We start from the raw sequence: 22804 nt of genomic DNA, 5'->3' as shown, positions 1-22804 counted from the left end.
ACACTACGGTAAATGGTAGCAGATTGTTTTCTTTGGCTTGTGCTATTATAGAGCATCATCATGCCTGTACTATTGTGCTTTACAAAGAACTTGAATTCTAAGCCTCTATTTTAAGATGCTTGCTACTCCAAAATGGCTATTGTTTATCTGAAGGTCTTCCTTTCTATTCTTGACAGAGATGTAGGTTTACGTGGAAAGTTTCAAATTACATTTGATTTTTTTTTTTACATTTTTGTGAATTTAAACAAAAACCCCTTTATGTCACCAGTGTTATTGCGTTGCTTTTCAATGTATGTGCACATTTCAATCAAATATCAACCTATAGAGGAATCTATCTAATTTGAATCCCAACATTGGAAAATATATTTCAAACTCCACTGAAGTGGGTTACATGCCTTCTTCTGTTCCTTTTTATTTACTTTCTGATTTATGAGCTTCAGATTGTCCTTGGGTTTTGTTGACTTTAAGCTCTCAAACTACCTTCTTGAGTGCCAGAACCTTAAATATCTTTATGTTTTTCTTTAGTGCTCACCTTACTTCAGCAGTGGGGCTTTTTTCCTGATTTGAGAGATAGTAAATTGGAAATTGCCTGATCAACTCTTAATTTCCACCAAATCTTGAAAAATTACACATAGGGGTTTCAAAGACCTTAAAAGAATAATATTTTTTTAATTGACATATGATTCTTAATATAAATTATGTTTGGTTATTCTCTTTTGGTCTTGCTTCTGCCCTTCAATTTAAGACACATGTTCTTGCCTCACGGTTGTAATTTGATTTGGTATTTTAATCTTAGAAATATCATAAACACCTTCCCAGAATTTCACAGAATCACATTGTCTTAGAATTGACCCCCTTGACATAATATCTCTTGGGGGTTCTTGTGAAGTATAAGGCTCAGATTTAGCCCTAATCCACTACTAAATAAGCTGAAATAATCCCTTGAAAAGAACAAGGAGTGATGCTCATAGCAGAGTACTGAGTTTCCTTACAATTAGGGGTACTAGCAGGTCTTCCAGGCATGAAGTCATTGAGCTTCATAAACACCTTTGGGGATACATATGTGCTTTGTAAATGAGTTTACTGCAGGTCTGACCAACAGCAGTGCAGGTGTGGGCAGGGCTGGGTACCACGGCAATGCTGCCCAGCCTTGCGCAGACCTGAGCATCCTCTCTGGCTGGTTACCATGACACTTGATCGCCTAGAAATAGGCTTCGGGAAGTCTGGGTCTCGTTCTGCTGCTCTCGGAGCTGGGATTTGCTCTGTTTTGCTTGCGTGCGTTGGAGCGAGGGGAGGCCAGTAGCACTGTAATGCTAATTCCCTTCACCTGTCCTTGTTCCTTTCCAGATCAAAGAACCAGGCTGCTGGATTTAGGCAGATTTGTACCGCAGATCATTTAACTTCATCCTCACAGATTTTGCATTTGTTCTTTTGGCAGCTCATTCATAATAGATTGAGATTTTCATTTCTGCTGTACCTCTCTATGGGTTTGCAGACTTCTGCTACAACCCACACAATGGTAGCTGGACTGTAACACATCTGTCCACCACTTAGGATGTCCACTCTTGCTCATTCACAGCAGCATAGTGCTGCTTCTGAAGTACACTGGCTATGACTAATTTATCTGCTTCTCAGCAACCCTAGCTAATTAATAATCCTTATAGTGGCTAACATTGCTCAGACATCTGTGCATTGTGCAGCTGTTCTTACAGTGGTTGATGGACAGAATTAAAGGATATATGTGGGGCAATTAAAAAGATTTAGCAAAACTGGCAAAATATTCTTATATAAGAATGCATTCAGTGCCTAAAATGCTTCTTATTCTAGGATCTCAGCCTCTTAACATTTTCTTTTTTTTTTTTTTTTTGTCATAGCAGTGATGATTTTATCACTTGTCCATAGTGGATGGGTTTTCAAATGCATTTTACCTCTTGAATTTTGTTTGCTGTTTATTTGCAGCTAGAGAAGTAGAAGTTGGAAGTAGGTGTGTGGTGTGGTGCTACATATTTTTATTACTCCCATTTCTTTATTTTTCTATCAAGGTAAATAGATCAGGAAGAATCAAAAACCGATCTTCATAATAATTCTACATCATGAAAAATAAGACTTTTCAGTTCTATAGGATTTAAGAAATGTGCACAATGAGCGTAATCTTTGTGTGTACCTCTTCATGTGACTTCTGTATTTTGCAGCTACTGTCTTTTAAATACTCACAGCAGTGAAACTGAACCTACAAAAAGATGCGAAGAGCAGATAATGTTCATGAGCCAGCAGCCCCATTTCAGTCTCCCTTACCATTTGACAGATCGGGAAGGGCAACTGCTGCTAATCTTCACTACAATCTCAAGGCAACCGAGAAAATGGAAATTATTTTTTTAACATCTTAGTAGGCCATGAGCAGTAGCATTAATCACAGTGCCTTGGCCTGATTCCAGTTTGGAAATTACATTCTGCTGAGCAAATGCACCCTGTTGTATTTTCAGTGATTCACTTTTTGTCTTAGATGGTGTGGAGCAAAGCTGAAGAACTGAGGCTTCCCAACCACCACAAATGTTTTAATGGTGGATGTGGTTGACCTACACTAGCTTTTCCTCCTTGTCCATCAGCTTAGTTTACAAAAGTACTTTAAAAATAAAGGTAAGTGCAGTGCTGCACCAGAAGAGACACTCAGGGACTGGGTTATGGGGACAATTTCAAAGGTGTGTGTGCCAGGGAAGACAGAGACCTCTGACTGACTAGGTACTGCTGAGCTCTTGAAGGCTGTGCATGGATTGAAAGTCTCTTTTCTAAACTTTCTGTCCCCATGGTGGAAGCAGTTAGTGTGGGAATGTTAGAGAAAACAGGGTGGTAGGAGCTTCTGTAGAGGGTAGGCAAAATAGCATGAGAAAAGTGAAGTTTCTGCAACTGGTGCTACTGAAATTATTCAAGGCTTCTGGTTTTATTGCCTCTAAGGGGCTGAAGTGAAGATAGCCATGGTGGGAAAATGTTTCAAAAACACTTTGCAAGGGTAGGACTTTTTATGAAAAAGAGACATGTTTTGTTGTTGCTTTTGTTGTTTGTTTGTTTGTTTGTTTTTTAAACAACATAAATGTTTTGCTGCATATTGCTAATATTGCTCAAATGAAACTGTGTCTGAAGGTATCGAAATGTGTCTGAGGTTCCAGTGACTCTTGGGCAATGGAATCACTAGATAAAAAGAGAGGAAAATAACATGCTTAGTACGATCTGTTGAACTGGAGCATTTTATTCAGAGCTGAGCTCTGGAGAATCAGGTGTTATTTCTCTCCTGGCAGCAATTGAAACTTCCCAGGCTTTTCATGACATCACGTCTTTTCCATGTCTTAACCAGTGACTCATCTTGCTGGCCTGTTTGTTCCTATTTCTAGCTGCCAGCAGGAACAATAAGCTCAATGTTAGCATCCTCTTATTAATGGCACATACTAGTCTGCTCAAGGTCACTGTCTTCACTCACCATTGCGGTTCTTAGTGCTTTGGGGTTTTTTTCCCCTTCTTCTTTCTCCATGTGATTTTTGTTTAGCTGATTCTTGGTGGATTCCACTCAAAAGTCCACTTTTGCAAAGGAAATGTGTATGTGTTAATACAACATCCAGGAACTCTGATCATGCTGAGCACGAGGCAGACTCATGGCTTAGGAGGCCTCAGCCCCAGAGAGCATGAACCCCAAAATGCACGTCCTGACGTGAGAGTAGAGGGATAAGGATGTACCAGCCACCTTGCTGCAAGCGTCAATAATCTTGAGCAAAACAAGTATAGGATTGCTGGAGGTGATGAGAAATGTAACACTTCACATTGCAGCAGTCTAGAAAGGTAGAATCATAGAATAGTTTGGGTTGGCAGGGACCTTCAAAGCTCATCCAGTCCAACTCCTGCCATGAGCAGGGACATCTTCACCCAGATCAGGTTGCTCAGAGCCCCGTCCAGCCTGGCCTGGGATGTTTTTGGGGATGGTAAGGCAATGCTGTTTGCTCCCCCACCTTTGAGCAGCCACGAGGTCCAGCAAGGAAGACAGAACAGGGCCAGCAGCAGAGAACACTCGCCTACAGTTTGAGATCTGCCGGGAGGTGGGAAGAGAGCAGGAGGGATGGAGGGTATGGATGGCAGAACGGCACTCACTGGTCACGGCAGAGACACCAGCGTAGCTCCATGTGAGCACAAATGTTTCCTCATCCATGCATAAGGGAAAGTGAGCAGGTCTTGGACATAAAAGGGTCCAGTGTTACTGAGTCCAGTTGACCTGTAGCAGGACAAACAACCTTCAGGATGCACCTTTATTTCTTGCTTATTCAGGTTATCTGCCTTGTAGAGAACAGGAGCTGAGGTGGCTGGTCTTGCTGCAAGCTGAGCTGCATTTGCAGGGAGCCAGAAGTTTCCTGACACTTTGATGTCTAACAGCTTGCTGCCCCTGTAACCACGGCGCTGTGAAGTCAGTTGTCCTGTCTCCAGGGATGACCCAGCTCCAAAGAAGGTACAAAACGCTCTAGCATGGGTATCATGGTGTGGTGCTGAACAGCAGGCAGGGAGAGGTCCCTCCATCACCACACCCCCAAAACTGTGGTTGCTGCTGGTCATTTCGGTTATGTAGCCTCTGTTCTCACTCTGAGCAGCCTAAGCAAGGGTGGTGCTAAGCACACACATCTTGTAATTGTTGCCAACCAACTGGATAACAGGTGACTCTTATGTGTTATTCTTAAAAAAAAAAAAAAAAAAATCAAACCATAATCCTTTAAAAAAAACCCTTGAATGGTTTAAGTCTTTAGAGGCTGTTTGTCACATACACTGCTAGAACAGTCATGGTGCTGAGGGGATTAAATCCGGTACAGATGAGAAGTTTCAGTGACATTTTATTTGGAACAAAGAACTTGTGACTGAAAATCTTCACTAGAAGAACAATGGTTCAGAATCAGGGATTCTGATTTTTCAGACCTGCACCAAAGAGCGTATGTCGTGATTTAAAAACTCAAATGTTTCCTGTGTAAATACCTTGCTGTTACTGCTGAGATGGCCAAGTAAATTTAAGAAAAGCTGGTTGTGCTCCTATTGTGAATGCTGAGGTGATGGATCTTGTGAGCAGAGGGCATCTGCATGATGCAAATGCATTTAGGTCTTTTTCCCCCTGTGATAAACACTGAATTTTGATTGCTTATTAAGGCAAAACCTTCAAATTTTTGTTTCAAGCTACCAACTCTTGGTCTCGTGGGGGTTTTTAATTGTATCAAGGGCAGGCGCATATGTAAGCTACAAGAGCACAGAGCTGTTAGCACATTATTGTAAATATACCTCATGGAGACCCTTCTGTGCTCGGTTACAACCAGGCTTTCTCATTCCTCAGCAGGGACAGCAAATGGGCTTGTGGATGCTGAAGGCTCAGGCTCTTCTTCCCAGGCATTTGCCAGACTGTTAATTAGAGCTATACTGGGTTTCTGGTGATCCCTGCCTGCGCCTCATCTACTTGTCTTCTAATGAGTTTGTGGTCTACCTGGAAATCTTGCAAACAACTTGGAGGGGAAAGGGGGAGCAATCTGTGTCAGTTATTTTCTCCTTCATTAGATAAATGCCTTGCACACAGAAAGCTGAAGTGCCTAATTATCTAAGGTTTGTGGTGTTTTAAACTATTGTAAGGACAGCTACAGTAAATGCTGAAACTGAGCTCAGATTTTGCAGTTTATTTGATTTTATGTTGAAGTATCTGGGGGGTGTGCGGGGGTGTTCACTGAAGCTAGTATAAAACATGGTGTGAGTCAAGAAAATTAAGCCAGTTTATAGCTGTCTAAGAAACAAATGTAACCTGAGGAAAAAATTCACTTCAGGGTAGTATTACAAAGATTCAGATGGATGTGGAGAAATGCTATCAAAAACCTTTAAGAGGAGACGACATGCTCTGTACCTGTACAGTAAAACAAAGCCAGGAATCCATCTGTGACTCAGAGAGATGAATCACGTCTCTGCATTGTGCCACATTGCTACCAGGGTAGGGTTATGGATAAACTTTACATACCATGAAATATAGGGTGCCTTTCCCATACCCTCTGATAACATGAGAAGGCAGGCACCTGAGTATATGCTAAGGAGCATACAAATTGCCTTCCTAATGAGGTAAGTGCAGGTTCTGTGCCTCCTGCAGCCACGTCCCCATCTCTTGCTAACATATAAATTGGGGGCCACCCCCCATGCAGGAAGTTAGCAGGGAGAATACTGATATCAACAAACCGGAATGACTAGATTTCAGAGATTTCAGGCACAGATGAACTCTGGGCTGAATCCAGTTCCTCACGGAGCCCAGGCGCTGAGATGGTACCAGGGCAGGTTTTGGTGCCCACCCTCAGAGTCCCTCAGGGCTACTTCCCAGGGCAGCCTGGCTGTACCTCCTCACAGCCAGCTCCTTCCTCTAAGCCACTGTCAAATTCAATTTCTTTCCAAATTACTCTATGTGTAGATAGACAATATGTCTTGCAGTTGCTCACTGCCTGGTCACAGCCTCATGCCCTAAGCCAAAATGAGCACTAGCTAAATACAGAGTAGAAAAGAGAAGATGAGATTTGGGAGACAGAAGAACCTGAGAGTGCAGGTGTAAAACAATAACAGTGTGAGCATGAGAACTGAAGAAGCCTGACTTCCTATGGATTTGTTTCCTTTTGTTGGTTACAAGATCTGAGAAGTTACTAATACTGATTTAAGTCTTTCTCCTAATGAGGCATGAAGAAAGACTCTCTCCTGTGGATCCTTTGGCATTGGAAAAAGATAAGCACTGTACTTAAGCTTTTTTTCCCCAATTAAGCTATGCTCAAGGTTTCTCTTAACCTTACCAACTATTTTTGTGGCATTTATGAGAACGAACCTTTGAGAGCGTTTCTCCTCAGTCAAATTTGATCAAAAATGAGTAGTTATAATGAGCATATATATATATATGTGCATGTGTGGAGACTGATAATTTAATAAGCCACATGTCCTTAGGAAATCAGGCTAAAATAAAGCAGCTATCAGGTCTGTCTGAATAAACATGGTAGTGTTGCTGCTGAGACCTTTCTCCACTTGAAGTACAGTCAGGACTTAGCTGTCACAGCTGGTGTAGCCGTCCAGCAGCTGACTGAGGATGTGGTGTCAGCGAATATGAGAATGCTCCGTGATGGATTTATCAAGGGCAGGAGAAGAAACAGTCACTCAGGCTGCGAGGTGTAGTCCACCCCATGCTGGTTCTTCAGGTCAGGAGAGAACAGGAAAACTCTTTCTCAGCCAGCATGCAATGCCGTGATCAGCCAAGGGACTACCATGTCTTGAAATAAATGCGCAAATTTCAGGGAAAAATCCCTCCTCTTTTAGAAGACTGGTAGAGAAACAGCAAAATTCCTGCTGCATAATCTCTCCACTGGGAAACTGGCTGTGTGTTACAGCTGTGGATCATCTCAGGGTAGTGCAATAGGCAGAGCCTGTTAAACAAGCTGCAGGGAGCTTATTTCAAGCCCTTTCCTCCTGCCAGGAGCCTCTGTGATACTCTGGTGCAGAACAACAGGCGATCATTGATGTTTTTCCCTTTCATAGACTGGCTAGCGTGTGTTCTGGAAGGGCCAACACTGTCTCTTGCATACAGCAAAAACAAAGCTGCATGTACGGGAATGATAGACAGGAGGATTTTAAAGCTGAATGGTTTCCCACCCGCCGCACATTGTGTGTTTTCTGGGATTGTGGTGTTGTGCTGTGTCTGAGCAGAAACCGACTCTGTATTCCTGCAAGATTGTTACAATTGGATTTATTTTACTTTCCCAACTAGCTATATGATTGATAAGTCCTTTAGGCTCTTTTCCTCTAGAGAAGAAAAAAAATAATCACATTTTAAGCCAATGGCAATAAATGTTTTCTTAAATGTGGGTTTTGGAGGACCAAAGGACCATTGATTTCAGAAGTGCTGACCCCTAAGAGTAACTGGCAGTCAACGCCTTCTGCTGAACGTGTATTTTGAAGGTGAGGTCTTTTGCCTTCCTGCAGCTGTTTCACAGTGTTGCCATTTGCTGAAAGATGGGTGAAATGTGTTTGTTCAAATGATAGATACCTCCTGAGTGAGAGATTTGTTAAGCACACATCTTTTCTCCTTGGTTGTTGGTTGAGAAGGCAGGTCCAGAGGGAATGGATTGGCTACAGGACTGCTGATCTGATAAAGAACTGTTCCTCAGGTTAAGAGCTGACACCCAAAATGTGAGGGATAAATGTTGTTGGCATCCAACAGGTCATAGTTGACATGTTTTCCATCTGTTTTTCGAAATTCTTCTGTTGTATATGCCAGAGTTTCACCTTTGTGCTGCCAGGCTGAACGCAGAAACGGCAACTGCAGGTAGATATATTCTACAGCACTCTATAGGTAAAGAGAATTACACTGAACCAACAGAAGAGGTTAAGTAAATCTTGAATTCATATGTGCACCTCAGACAGCATGATTGGGATATTCCACATTAAATTAAATTTGTAGAATAATTTTTGTTGCATCGAGTCTTTAATTGCTGTCTCTAACCTCAGGTAAGAACTGAGTCCCCCACAGCATCTATCTGAACATGACAATAAATTGCAGCAATTGCAGTAATGTCTTTTGCCTGGTACAGTCCTGGGCTGTTTTCTATTGCCTCTGCTTTGAAGTGTCAGCTTTCAGTGAACTCTGCTAACATTTTATTATTGCATTGAGGCTGAGGCAGAGAAGAGCAATTAAGAGGTTGACATCTTTGGTATTTTTTAATAGTAAATGTGTCAAAATGCATTTAACAAATCATAGTTGATGCAAAAGCCTAATTAATGCTAAGAAGTAAGTAGAGTTCATTTCAGTTGAGAGCAAATGAGAATTTTAAAATGTATAATAACAAAAAGTGATTGCCTTATTTTAGATATAGGATGTAGCTACAACTCCTGTTTCTGAGAATTGAAGTGTTAAGGCCTAAATATTCCTTTTTGTTCCAGGATACAGCTGGACAAGAAAGATACAGGACCATCACTACAGCCTACTACCGAGGAGCCATGGGCTTCATCCTCATGTATGATATCACCAGCGAAGACTCCTTCAATGCAGTGCAGGACTGGTATGAGATGTTGTTGTTGGCTTGGTTTGTTTTCTGGCCAATTCTCTCCTCACAATTGTTCGTTGAGAACGTTAGACATCCCACCTTCCACAGTGCTTTGCATCACCATATTCTTTCCTCTTCATCTAAACACTCTGGGATAAATAATTTGGTTTTTTTAAACTCTCCTTAGAAAACGTTCTACAGCTTCACCTTAATGAAAAAAGTTATACTTCAAATATAGTAGCATACTGTAGGAGTTGTTGCTTTTAAAAGTTCTACTTTATTGTAAAGAAATTAATCCTTCCATGCATTATTTGGGCTTATGAGGTTTCTGGCTACGCTGATAAAACAATCCAGTTTAACATTGGGGTTTTTTGAGTAAAATTTCATTTAAAATCTAATAAGGCTATATCTTTCCAAACTGCTTTAAAAAGTGGTTGTTTTGGTTTGTTTTTTTTTTTTTTTTTAACTTACAAGTGTAGACACATGGAACAGTATTCACCCTGCCCAACTCCAGATAATTAAAGATCGAAATGTACCCATTTAAAACTTGTGAAGTTTAAATTAGTTGTCATGTCAATAAAAGGAGGAAGAGCAAAGGTCTAGGGCAGGGAAGAAGCAGAGACCTGCGCTGGGCCAAACCTGAGCACAGGAACAGCTCTGCCGGGCAGCGCTACGTGTGGGGCGGTGGGATGAGGAGAAGGAGTTAACATCAAATGGGAAGTATGGGGACTTTGCCCAAAAATTAGGTATTAAACAGATTCTCAGCTGTTATGAACACCTCTGGCTTCACTGAATTCAGTACAAATACAGAAAATTATTTCTGGACTTTCTGTTGACGGAAAGCCAGGAAATATTTTTGGCTTATGGTGACAAAAGAAAGCACCAAGTCAGTCACTTTAAAAACTCCATGGCAGTATCAAAGCTGCCTTGGTACCCAGGCTTGCCCTGCTGATGTTTGGTGTCCACTTCCCGTTCTACACCTGGGGGCTCCCCTTGTAGCTCATGCCACCTCTTGTGTTCCTCAGGAAGAAATGCCCCTTCTCAACTCACACTGCCATCTGATTTTGGAAGCGTTGCTGTGGCCACAGGCAGTGGTAGCTGCTGAGAGGTGTTTCCTCAGCAGGGACCCAGCACCTGGGGTGAAAACATCTGGAAGGCTGGACTCTGCTGGAGCTCACGTTCTGACATGGCATCCTCTCCAAGGGAAACACAGGGCACAGCGGGGGCAAGGGAAGGGCTGGGTTTATCCTCAGATGTAGTATCCCTCTGGCTCCCCTCAAATGTCTTGCAATCATTTCTGTTTGTTACCCTGTTGCTGTGTACTGCAGATAGGTATAGTCAGTGTGCAAAGACAGGCAATGCAATGGTTAATGTAATCTCCTGAGTCTGATAAATCGATTTGCAATGATATCAGTGACCTACCGGGAATACGTGGCGTGTGCTGGCTGTGGCACCAGCTCTTGGCACCCAGCTCAGTCTGGCTTTTTATTCAACACTTATTCTATATCCCCTCATCTAGGCTGTAACTCAAAACCTGCAGCAAGGTGGTTTGTTGTTTCTAGTCATGTGGCCTTCTTCCAAGGCCACCCATTATTTGTTCTCACTGTCCACTGGAGCAGTTGGTCATGATCATCACATCTAAAGATCTTGTCTCTGCTTTCACCCTATCTCCTGTATCGTGACACTGTGCTGCAAAAGGTGAACTGCAGCACCTTCCCTGGGCTGTCCTTCAGCAGCTGATGATAGAGGAATACATTTTTTCCTTGCTAGAAACACAAACCTGAAGGTTTTGCCAAAACCAGGCTCTTCCACATGGCACAGCCTCCGCCAAGCTCAGACGAAGCCTTTTCTGCAAATGTCTGCACAGGGATTTGTTCCATAGGAGTGCCAGCCTGTGAGCTAGGGCAGTATCTTTCACTAAACTATTAACATTTTCAGCTTGGTTGCCTGATGAAGCACGGTATATATGACAACACGGTTCATCTACCTGTTTGTCTCTTGGTTCTGCTTTAATAAGTTTTACTTATCAGTCTTAATTTAGCCAGAAAAATACCCAGTCTCAATCTCTGAGCTGCTACTGAAGTTTGCGCAGATGAAGTTTAACCGGAAGGTTTGTGTTGGAAGTGGTCTAACCTCTGCTCTATCAAAGACAATGGCACAAGAGTAAGAATTAGGAAAGCTTCACCTTGTGTATTGATCTTCCTGTGCCCCAGGGGCTGCATGGAGATCTTTGCTAAGAGCACCTTGTCAGCCAGAGGACAGAGGTGAACCAGCAGTTTATTTCCACTCTGTACACCAGGAATCTTCCCAACCAGTTTTAAGATTCTGACCTCAAATGATGTAGTGGGCCGGATAAAACCGGCCTGTGGTGGCCCATTTCCTTCCCTTTGGAAGCTTGTCCACAGGAGAGGAGATGAGGACTGAAGCAAAGCCACCACTGCTGTGCCAGCAGAGTCCTCTAGTGGAGATGCAGCGAAGAGACTTCTTTTCACAGTCTGCAAAATCGCTTTCTAAACTTGTGAAGCAACAAGAAATAGAAACAAAAGCTTATCTGGTGCTGCCATATCAGCCTCTGCCATTTGCTAGCATAGCAAGTAGGTAGGATTTTTTTATTCCCCCCCCCCATGCTGATTGATATGCTTCTAAAAAATATTACACTGGATCTGGTCTTCAGTCAGGGACTGTACTTTCCTTGGAAAATTAAGGTGTCTACTTGAGCTCCTTTAGCTCAGAGTCTTTATCTCCATGAGCCTAGTCCCTTCTTCAGGTCAGGTGCGAGACAGCCGCAGGATGCCTGATGCTAAACCCAGAGCCCTAGCAGTCCTGCAGTGCTCCCGTTGGTGCTGCTGAGAGGATGGGGTGGCAGCAACTGGGGAGCTGCATGGGCTGCAAAGTCAGTAGCATGGCCCTGATGCTCAGCCCTGCCTTGTCTCGCCCGTCACGTGTGGACAGCACAACCTTCCTGCTGTGCCCAAGAGAGGACGTCTGTAAGAGAGAGAGCCAGGAAGTTTGGGACGTGAAACAGGCTGATGGGGAGACAAGTGCCTGAAACACCTCTTCCTCGCCGATGAAGCTGTTACCCTCAGTAGCGTTGCTTCTAAATTCCCAGGAAATGTCTGTTCCAAGCTGCTTTTTACTGTGCAAAGAGGGTGTGTGGCCTGATACATGAGTTGACTATCTACTTGCAGAGGTTTAGATGAGGCTACAACAAACCACACTAGTTCTAAGACCACACTTTAACGCTCACTGAAATTAAATGGGTCAACTACCTAGAATATATGCAAAAGCCAACAGCAAAGCTCATCCCAGGTCTTCTTACATCCTGCAAGTTCCTAGAAATTACAGCCATTAATCCTATGCATCCTTTCTTTTAAGTGTCCTGCTATCCTAGCTGGCTAGCGATGTGTTTTTCAGTGTCTAGCTACAGTAAATAAAGAACACTGTTAAGTTGAATATTTTGCCACAAATGCACATGATGCAGCAGATCGGCTGACCTTTTAGACATTGAGAATAAATCAGCATTACTCGGCTAATGTGAATTAAATCCAGTAAGGAACCTGTTAACCTTCCAAGTTATTTCTAAAATAGCATGTGTGGATGGAATTTGAGTGTTTCTCTGGCATAAAAAGATGAGTAACCCACCAGCCATGTGATCATGGGACTGGGTTGATAAGCAAATAAAATCAAGCTTAGATGGATAACTCAATAAAATAATCAGTAAATAAAACATGAAGTGATGCCCCTTCCCCTGACATTTGGCCGCTGTCCATCCCAGTCCATTCTCATTGGCCCTTAAGAATTCCTCCCCAAACATAATTCCTTGGTCCTAAAATTGTACTCATTCTGCTGTTTAGTGATTCAGGTTTTTCAAGATGCTGTGTAAGCAGGCTGTCAACGTGAGCCTCAGCCCTTCTCATCGCTTTTCTTGTACCGTCTCTTCCTGCAGAGTTCCCTACAGAAAACAAGCCAAAAGCATGAACAAACAGCTGAACCAGAGACCTAGCGCTCCAAGTAAGCTCTTGCCCATGACAAACTCTTACCTTCTGTTGAGCTCATAGAGATGTGGAGAGATCTCAAAATTCATGTTTATAGTTACACCAAAATTTGCCTTGTGCAAGGTCATCTCTCCATCAGAGAGACGTCTTTTCCCTTCTAGACCTTTCCAGTATCTTAGAGCTTATATTCTCCCTCTAGCCGGGAAACTGCCATAGCAGGTTATGCTCACTAGCCTTTTTATTCTTCAAGCTTCTTCATGAAGCTCCAACAACCCCTCTAAAACTGCCTCCCGTGTATGTACGGTGTAATTTACCTCTCGTCTCTGGCTCATTGGCACGGGACTGTTGGAACAGCCTCCTGACCTGACCTTACCAGGGGAATGAGAATATCTCTGCCGGTCTGCCATAGGATTTCTTCCTTGGGTGATCTTGTTACGACACCCTTCTTTTGGGTGGACTCTGGTTTGCTTTGTGTCACTTCAGAAATACTTCACCTAAACTGAGCAAAGGCTAAATTTCTCCTGAGTGAGAAGGGTCATGGCTATATATCAGGTATTTAGATAAGCTCTCGAGGTAGTATATGATGTGAGGAACAGTCCTTCATTCATGTGAATCACACCAATTAATGATAATTATCTTAAAGCAGCTGAGAAACAGTAAGATGCACAATTTAAATGCATTTGGGAATAGCTGGGACATGACCTGCTCTCTTGCTCCTCTCTGGGAAAGGTAAAAAAGATTGTATTAGAAGCCTTAAAAGGTTAGGCCTGAGTGATTTTTCTTTACTGCAGTGTGGCAAAAGTAGAGTCAGGTTATTTTAGAAAGAAAAGCATAAATAGGCAAAAACAAAGATGGATTTTACCCGGTATTTGAAAATAACTAATTAATTTCTTTAAATAATAAGATGTCTTTCCTGTAGGGTGAGTGAAAGGGTTAAATGAGCTTTCATGGTTTTCAGCTCAGTTTCTAGATTTTTTTAGCAGGTGCTTTTGACAATTATTATTTGACATGGGCTTGATAGGGGGTTTTTGTAGATAAGTCAGTGGTTTATACCTCATTTGAAACTGTACTGAAACTAGAATATACTCAGCATTTGATACTGTAAAGTAGATAGAAAATATTATGGAAACTCGGCTTTGGACAACCTAGACAATTTCATGGAAGGGAAGAAAAAAGAAAAAGGTTAAATTTAACTTAGATTTAAGTGACAGCTGAGTGCACAAACCATCAGCTTATCTCCAAATTAGGCTGTTGACATATCCATGTAACTATGAACCTAAGACTATTTTTCTTCTAAGTGTGAAGCATATAAAACACGCTTTGTCATTAATTCGAGGAATTCAGCATAAATAAAGCACGGCATTGTTATTGTGTCACAAGAATGTTTTTCCCAGCATGCATATTGGTTTGCCCTGACAGTTGTTGAGAAATCTCCATTGTACAAGCCTTTTTGTTGATTTAAATACTTACCTTTCCAAAAGCTTCTGGAAATTTGCTGCTTCTTTTTGTGTGAGGATTTTTTTTTAATTCCTAGTAAGTGTAAATGGCAGCGTTCTGTGACAGAGGGTTTTCACTGACTAGCACAAAACAAGGAGAAGGATGAGTTTCTGTGGGAGATCCTTCATGCTTTTTTTCTTCTTTTTCATCTTCTAAGTAGTACTTTTAAAATAGCTACGATTCAGCAGCATGTCCCCATACGACCCCCCAAGGGCTGAAATTAATCCAGAGAGAGGAATGGGAGTCAGAAGGGAAACCTGGTGATAAGGAGATTTCATATGCCTGGGCTTCTGGTTGATTTTTTTGAGGTCATGTCTTTCTGTGATGAGCCCTGAGAAACCCCAGAGTCCCACATAAACTCATCACAGACTCATATTAGCTCTAACAGGGCTTGTCTACATGGAGGATCTCAGAATGGTAGAAGCGGAGGAGCCAAAATCAGGATTACAGTGCTTTCCCAGGAGGATGCTAAGCAGAGTAAAGGGTTTCACTGCGCAAAGTCTGTGGTTATTTTTGCGTGTTGCAGCGTGGGTCTGGGCTTGTGCACTGGGCTGGGTTTGTTTTCCAGCGCAACCCAAAAAAGCTGCTGCTTAGAGGCAAGTTGCACAGGGAAGTGCCCCCCCTTTTTCATAGCTGTGTGTGGAGTAACGTGACTGGCTGCCTCTCATGGAAAAGGCGAGTAAGCAACTCAAACTAATTAAAATTATCATTAGTAGATCAGAGCTGGAGGCTGCTGCTAAGTCAAAAGAGAAAGAACCAAGTGCTTTGTTGTTGAAGGAGTTCAAGCAAACTAAACAGAACTGAAAATCTGAGGGCTCTCCTGGGAAAGGGCAGGTTTGCCCACAACTGCAGTGTCCTGTATGGAGAGGTGGCGAGTAGGGACAAGGAGTGGGAAGGTGAGTAGGGACTGGCAGAGGAAAGGAGGGCATCGCTTCTGGCAGAGCAGCCTAATTACCTTTGGGAAGGAGGGAGTCTTAAAAGATAGAGCTAGCTTGGCGAAGATTAAGTGAATAAAAATGAATGCTACCGAGCTAACACTGTTCTGCTGCTGGCTCTGGGACACCTCACTGAGGATGGTGGGAAGGTAATGGCCCCTCAGGATAAACAGAAAAAAAAATGTTCTGTTTTGTCATAGGAGAGCTATAGAGAGGCCAAATGTAAGGTCAGGCTCCTGGGACCCACAGCCAGCTCCACTCCAGTTTCAGTACCTGAGCCACAGGGAGCTTTAGAGGCTTTACCTTCACCCCTGTGCTCCTGCTGAAGCTCCCATGGACTCAATCCCTCTGTCATTGAAGTTATATTTGTCTGATACTTGCCCGTCTGTCATTGCATCTGCTCTTTTCTGCCTTGGGTATCACTTAATCCTGCTGGGTTCAAATATTAGCTCACAGAGCCTTCCCTTGATCTCACACTTTCCCAATTTGGTAAATTTCTGTTTCTCTTTAGCAATTGTTTCCATGTTTCTATGCAGTTTTCATGAACCAGTTTTTCTGTTCAAGCAAAGATGACTTGATGATTCCATCTGTTTGACACTCAAAACACAATTTCCTATGGCATTACTAAAACTGCAGCAAATGAGCATCTTTTTTTCTCTGCTCTGAATTATTGTTGTCATGTGTTTTACAAGAAGTTGTAAATCTAGCATGAAGTGTGTATCTATTGTATAACTTTCTCTATAGGGACAATGTTTTTAAGAGATGTAATTTATTGTCATTCCTCGGACAGATTACAGCTGAAGGAGGGTATGTTTTAGGAGAGTAATTTTTTTGTTCCTAGACTTCAAAAAATACTCAGTTCAGCTTTTTGTCTGGATCTTGTGATCTTTAAAGCACTTGCAAAGTTTTAACAAGAAACTTCATTGTCACACAAAGTTAAGGCGTAGTAAAATAGAATGGCGCTATAAATGACATAGTCTGCGTTCTTGCTTTATGTGTAACCTTGGTCATTTTTCTTTTAACCAACATGCAGTCTTGAGATGTTGATGTTGTCATGAATGGTACTTGTTTTCATACTTCATATACTATTGTATTTTGACACAGCTGATGGAAGGTAATGATCTTTTGTTGACTTGCTGTAGGGCCACACAAATCAAGACTTACTCCTGGGACAATGCACAAGTGATCCTGGTCGGAAACAAATGTGACATGGAGGATGAACGAATTGTTCCTGTGGAGAAGGGGAAACATCTGGCAGATCAGCTAGGTACATGTCAAAGCTTTTCTTGCTACTCTTTTTCCTCTGCTTCTTTACACTGTGTTCCTTTTAACTTGTACAATTAAAAAGTCTTTCCAGCAGTAATTAGTAACAGCAAATAGAGTTTTACTGGAACTCCCACTACTACTTGGACTGCTAATGTTTTTTCTCCCCCCAAAATTCATCTGTGTAAATACAAACTGGTCATATAGAATCTGTATCCATTACATATGAGACACTTCAAAACACACTCGTTCAGAGTTACCGTAGCAACAGACTCCATCAGTAGGAACCTGTTCTCCTGAAGAATCTCCAGTTCTGGTCCTGACCTGTGTTTGTGTTTGTCCAGCTCACCCTGGAGAAACAAACCCCAGTGCAGAGCAAAGCAAAAGCCATCGGAAAGTGCTGTCCCAGTCGTCCTCTTCTGTAGCCTCCCAAAATGCTAAATGCTTTTTTTTAAAGGGCTGAAAAATATACCTGGTTTTATCAGTTTTTCCTTATATTAACTGTGCTAATGTGGACGGCATTATCTGAAATTACTTTGTGTGTTGTGTAGGAGGAATCTCTTTAATTGACTATTGACTGCTTAAACCACTGGCTTTCCTCATGATGATTCACATAAAGGTTATCCTTCAGTGTGTTTATCTAAGTTTGTGTGGTGACATTAACATCACTGAAATAATGTCCTAATCAGATTAAGAAATCGTTATTGGCCTGAATGTGAACTAAACCAAAACAGATTTAGCCACAGCAGAAGCGAAACTAATGTTGGGCTGACAAATATCCAAATTACAAATAATGTTGAGTGTCTTCTACAGAGTCATTTCAGTGTCCAGTCACCAACTCCTAGGTGCAGTGATGGGTACGGATTCTCAAACACCGACCCTTTCTGATTAAAAAATAAATAGAATAGAACCAAACAAAGCAGCAAGGCTGCACAGTGATGCCAAAACAGATTTAGCCACAGCAGAAGCGAAACTAATGTTGGGCTGACAAATATCCAAATTCAGTTCTCTGATTGCTTGGGCCTTTTATTACGTTTCCAATCATCATCAAAGACAGCAAGTGGGGCTGGCGGAACCCTCCTCTGACTTATTTAGTAACAAGGCAAACATCTCCACCATCACTTTACCCATTGTCCCATAATTTTTAAAAAGTGTTAGAACAGGGTAGATACTTGTTATCTCACACACCAAGGTGACTCAGTCTACCAGCACTGGTGGACTAATCAGTTAAGACAACTTAACTATCTTTGTGGCAGAATCATAGAAAACTGATGCAACGCAGAATATCCCCAAAATGAAGCACAACAGAATGTAGTTTATTACAAAATAAACTCTCTGTGGTGCTTGAGCTCTCGCTGTTAGCGATATAATAACCTGCTAGAAAAGAAGCAACAGCCTCTATAAATGACGCTTGGCTTTGGAGGCCCCTGGGGTTAGAAATATAAAGAAATGCTTCACGGTTCAGCATGTTTCTGCTGGCTGAGGCAGGGTCCAGCTGGCTCTTACATTATTTGTAATTCAGCAGCACTGAACAGCCCTTGTCAGGATGGGTGCTCTGTCGTGACATGTGCTGTACAAGTATTTATCACCCTGAAGAGCTTTCCGTCTCATCAGGCAAAGAATGGGAAAAACGGGACTAAAATTTTTGAGGATTTCACTCACAAGTGTGGAAGTTGGGCAGCAGAAGGAATGCAGCCAGCACCTGGGTTCTCTCCCTGGACTCTAAATTGCCAGGCTGCAGCAGGGGCCACACAGCGTCCCCTCCAAATGTCACCAGTTAGTGGCACTGGGAGAACTTGACTCCCCTGTCCCCAGCTGATTCAGATCTGTATCATCTGCAGGTGCGTTGACCAGGGCTATGATGGGGATCCACTTATGCCTTTGACTCTTAGTGATGCTTGATAAATTTTGGAAGTATTTCTGTTCAGTATTCTGAGATTGTGGGAATCAGCTGAGTTTAAGAATTGCTAATGGCTTGTTTTCTTAAGGAGAATTCTAAAAATACTGATTACCATTTTAAAAACCACCTCCGTTATCATCAGTCTCTATTGATATTTTTTTTTCCCTCCACTTTTTCACACAGGTTTTGACTATTTTGAAGCTAGCGCCAAAGAGAACATCAACGTAAGGCAGGTGTTTGAGCGTCTCGTGGATATAATCTGTGAAAAGATGTCAGAGAGTATGGAATCAGACCCTTCCAGGGGCGCTTCGGGAAGGAGCATGCGACTCACAGACAACCCACCCCCCTCGCAGCAGAACTGCTCGTGCTAGTGACCTTTCTGGCTGAGAAATGTCCTTCTCCTTTCCTGACCCAATGTTATGTTTTCTTTCATTGTGGTGCATTATCATGTAGTCCAAAGGCAGAAGTCTCTGTTGTAGGAAACTGGTACGTTTGTTTACTGTGCTGGAGTGTTACTATGATGTATTTCCTCATCCAATTATTAAAAAAAAAAAAATCAGACTAAATATTGTAAGTGCATCTAGTGGTAATGTGAGCTGTATTGAAGAAAAATAATTGTGTATTGTTGCAAATGTTATTTCCACAGAGAATGTTGCTTTTTTAATTATAAATTCATCTCCTGTAGAAAGAGGTTTGATTGTCAAGAACAGCAGGAAACATAAAAACCAATCAGAAGGAACCAGGTCTAAAAGAAAATTGGGGCAAAAATCTCTCATAAAGCAACAATATGCCTTTTTTTTTGACGTTTTAGAAAAAATATCTCCCCAGATATTTGGAGTCATTGTTGCTGTCTTCTAGACACAGGCTGTTGTTTTTTGGTACGATGGAGCAGAAAGTAGCATGTCTGTCTGACAGTTTGAGGTCCTCCAGAGAGCCCAGAGAAGGACAACGTAGATTTTGTGTCAAACCTCTCCAGGCCTGGACCTGCTCCGGTCTCCCGCTCTGTGGCGGATTTGTTGCAGGACACAGGAGAGGAGGAATTAGCTGCTGTGTGTTCGGCTGGAGGGAAAATCTGACACGTAAGACTTGGAACAGCGTTGTCATGTCAAGCTAAAAATACCAGGAGCCAAAATGTGAGTGTTGGCAAATAGTGCCAATATTACTGTGTTTTCTTTCTGCATTTTGTTGTTGATTTCAAATTTAATTTTATTTTATTTTGTGACAGATTGGTGCGTGTGTGGGGATGTTTTTTTCTGGGTTCAGATTTAACCACAAAGTATAATTAAAAAGGGAAGACTGATTAATAAAACATAACTGCAACTGGAAAATGGCAAAGATATCATTCTTTGAAGGGAGGAACAATTTTTAATACTTAGCATCTAAAATACTTATACTTCCAACCTCTCTAAAATTACAAAACTTCTACATCTGTGTGTAGAACTTTGTGTGCATTAGGCATACACAGATCTTGCATTTCTCTGAAATACATGGAGGAATCGGTTTTGTGAATCTGTGAAATCCCACATGCTGTCTGCCTGGATGATCACACATGCAGGTGCGCATCCCAGCTCCAAACAGTGATGGCAAATTACGCCTGTAAATGTAAATTCTGAAAATTCTGGGAAGTTTTATGGCTTTAGCTCAGGCCTATTAATTCCTCTGACTGAGGAGATTTTCTGATGTCAGAACCTGGGGTTGAGTATCTGCCCTGCGCTCTAACTTGCTAGATTATGACGCTAGCAAATGCTTTTGTATTTCATTCTGTTATGCCTGAAAGTGTAATTGTTCTAAGAAAAACTCACAACATTCTGGAGAAAAATGCAACTACATTGAGGTAGTTTGAGCGCATTGTGCGAAAGGCTTGATCCCTTCCTCTGTTTGTATGTTGCTTTCAGAAATCTTGCCTGTGACGTATTTTGGGTGTGTGTGGTCTCGTACTGAAAGTGCCATTTGTGTGGTGCTAGGAACGTGGTTATTGTATCAAAATCATTGAAACTGCAAAATAAAGAGAACTATAGTCACCAGGTGTGGCCACAGCGCTTGTGTGAGCTGCATCACTAGCGTTACGCAACTGTCTCTTTTAAATGCTTTTGAAATACGTCAAACTACATTGATCTTTTTGACCAGGTGATGATCCTTGAGCCCACCAATCAGGAATCACTGTGAAGATTTAAAACAGAAGGATTAATTGGCCAATACATGTGCAGTCTTTTAATTGCAGCAGAAGCAGGTTTTAGGTTAACTTGTGTAACTAGCAAAAAGAAATAAGAAGTTCCACAGCAGGGAGTGATGGTTTTGAGCTGTGCAGGTATAATGGAGCGCCCCAGTGCAAATAATGATTGTTCATCTCAGCAACTCAATGGTAAAAGAAAATGGATTCAGCAGAAGTAGAATCTCAATTCTTTTTACTTTTTATTTTTTTCCCTAGCAAAACCAACCTTCTCTACTCAATCTATCATTGTGTTTTGTTGTGTTTCAGTCAGGTCAGATGTAATTTTGGTTGGTTGATTTTTTTGTTGTTAATTTATTTATGTTTTTAAAGTAGAGGTATGTTCCAGGCCCTTCAAGCGAGGATGGGCAAAGTTGCTTTTCATAGCACAAGCCTGCAAGTAGCTACATGTCAGAACAGTCCAAAGAACTGGAAAAGGCAGTTATGAATTGTGACCTGCCCTTTAATGCACACATGGAGAAACCTGGTATTTGATGCAGAAATCCTGCAGTCTCATTTTAAATCAAAAATCAAATCATCACAGGGAGCAGACACGTAAAATGTGTTTTTAATGGACAGATGCATCACCTGCTAATTTGCATTAAAAGCTGTGAATACAGAGCAAACCTTTTGCCTGAAGTGGCACGTACCTTATTTCAATATCACCAGTGAATTAATAACTGTTACTTGTATTAACTTGTAAGAGGTAATAGCTGAACATGAGACAATAATTTGTCAAGGCAAGGGAAATAACAGACTTGCTTGCACTGAAGACAAACCCAAAATGCTTGATGGGGTCTTGTATAAAGCCTTCCATTTGCATGGCAGTGGCATAGGATAGGAGTGTTGATAAAACAGCATGGTTACAAGATAAAAAAAAGGGTGCTAGAACGTGAAAGGGAAGAGGTGGCTGCTCTTCACATGCTTCTCTCCGAGGCCTGTAAGATACAGCACCAAGAGAGGACACAGTTCTGCAGTAAAAGCCACACAGGAGGCTCTGGGTTAGAGACAGGTCTTGACTTCCATCTTGTGGAGAAATAAAGCAATAAAATATTGAGTTTACATCCCTGTATCTCTGACTGCTCCCCTCATCTGACTCCTTAGCTTTGCTTTCATAATCTCCTCTGAAGTCAGCACAGAATGACACACAAGTAACTGACAGCAGCGGTGTTACAGACATGGCAGGAAACTGAACCAATGTGGAGCAATGCAAAAGGGACATGAAAAAAACAATGTCTAGCTTCCCAACAGCTCTCAAAGCATTACAAGAAAAAAGACCTTAGCAATGTACGTCATTTGGAGACGGCAGCTTCAAAGAGATTTAAGACGAGGAAAAGCAGAACTCGTGTTCTCAAGACTTGAAATTGCTACATCAGCACTGGTTTCATGGGAAGAAAAAGTATATTCACAAATTGGAAAATGCTGAGACCTACTCAGCTACGAAGACTAGGACAGAGCAAGAATGAACGGTCTTCTGTTAAATAGTCACTGATACAAACTTTAAGATATTAAGGAAACCATTAGGGGAAGAAAAAAAACCAGCCATCAGGAGTAAGCACATAATGGATCTCTCAGCAGGGGCACGGTACTGTTGCTTGGAATAGAATAGCAAACTGAAGTCTAGCTCACTTAAGGGTTTAAAAATACGAGCTGAAAGCTAGTTTCACTATCAAATCAACAGTGCGGTCAGGCGTTTTGGATCCTGATAGTCCCATTTCCTTAAATGGACTCAATGTGGTTCGTGCCTGGCTTTTCCAATGACGGCTGAGGGAGGCCGGTGACCACGATCCCACTTCTTCGTGCCAAGCTTCGGTCTCGATTTCACCGCCGCTCTCGGAGCTGCTGCCGGCGATGCCCGGCTGGGGAGCTGGGCTGGCAGGCGGGCCCTTGGCCGTGCACTTACCGGCCCGTTTGAGGCTATATCCGGCAGCCCCGGGCGCGCT

At 42.1% G+C, this 22804-nt stretch overlaps 1 protein-coding gene across 1 annotated transcript in view; it reads left to right on the top strand.

Moving 5' to 3' along the window:
- Nucleotides 1-19023, top strand: part of RAB3B (RAB3B, member RAS oncogene family) — a gene marked incomplete at both ends in the record, with an annotated part of 49109 nt that extends 30086 nt beyond the window's left edge. Inside the window, 3 exons of the mRNA XM_080348793.1 lie at nucleotides 8959-9077; nucleotides 16632-16756; nucleotides 18836-19023. Coding sequence (XP_080204919.1) covers nucleotides 8959-9077; nucleotides 16632-16756; nucleotides 18836-19023 — 432 coding nt within the window. The remainder of the gene's footprint in view (nucleotides 1-8958; nucleotides 9078-16631; nucleotides 16757-18835) is intronic.
- Nucleotides 19024-22804: the final 3781 nt, after the last annotated feature.

This window comes from Nesoenas mayeri, assembly GCF_963082525.1.
Source record: "Nesoenas mayeri genome assembly, chromosome: 8".
Taxonomy (NCBI): domain Eukaryota; kingdom Metazoa; phylum Chordata; class Aves; order Columbiformes; family Columbidae; genus Nesoenas; species Nesoenas mayeri.
The sequence above is the reverse complement of the archived record's forward strand: the minus strand, read 5'-3'. Positions and strand labels throughout refer to the sequence as shown.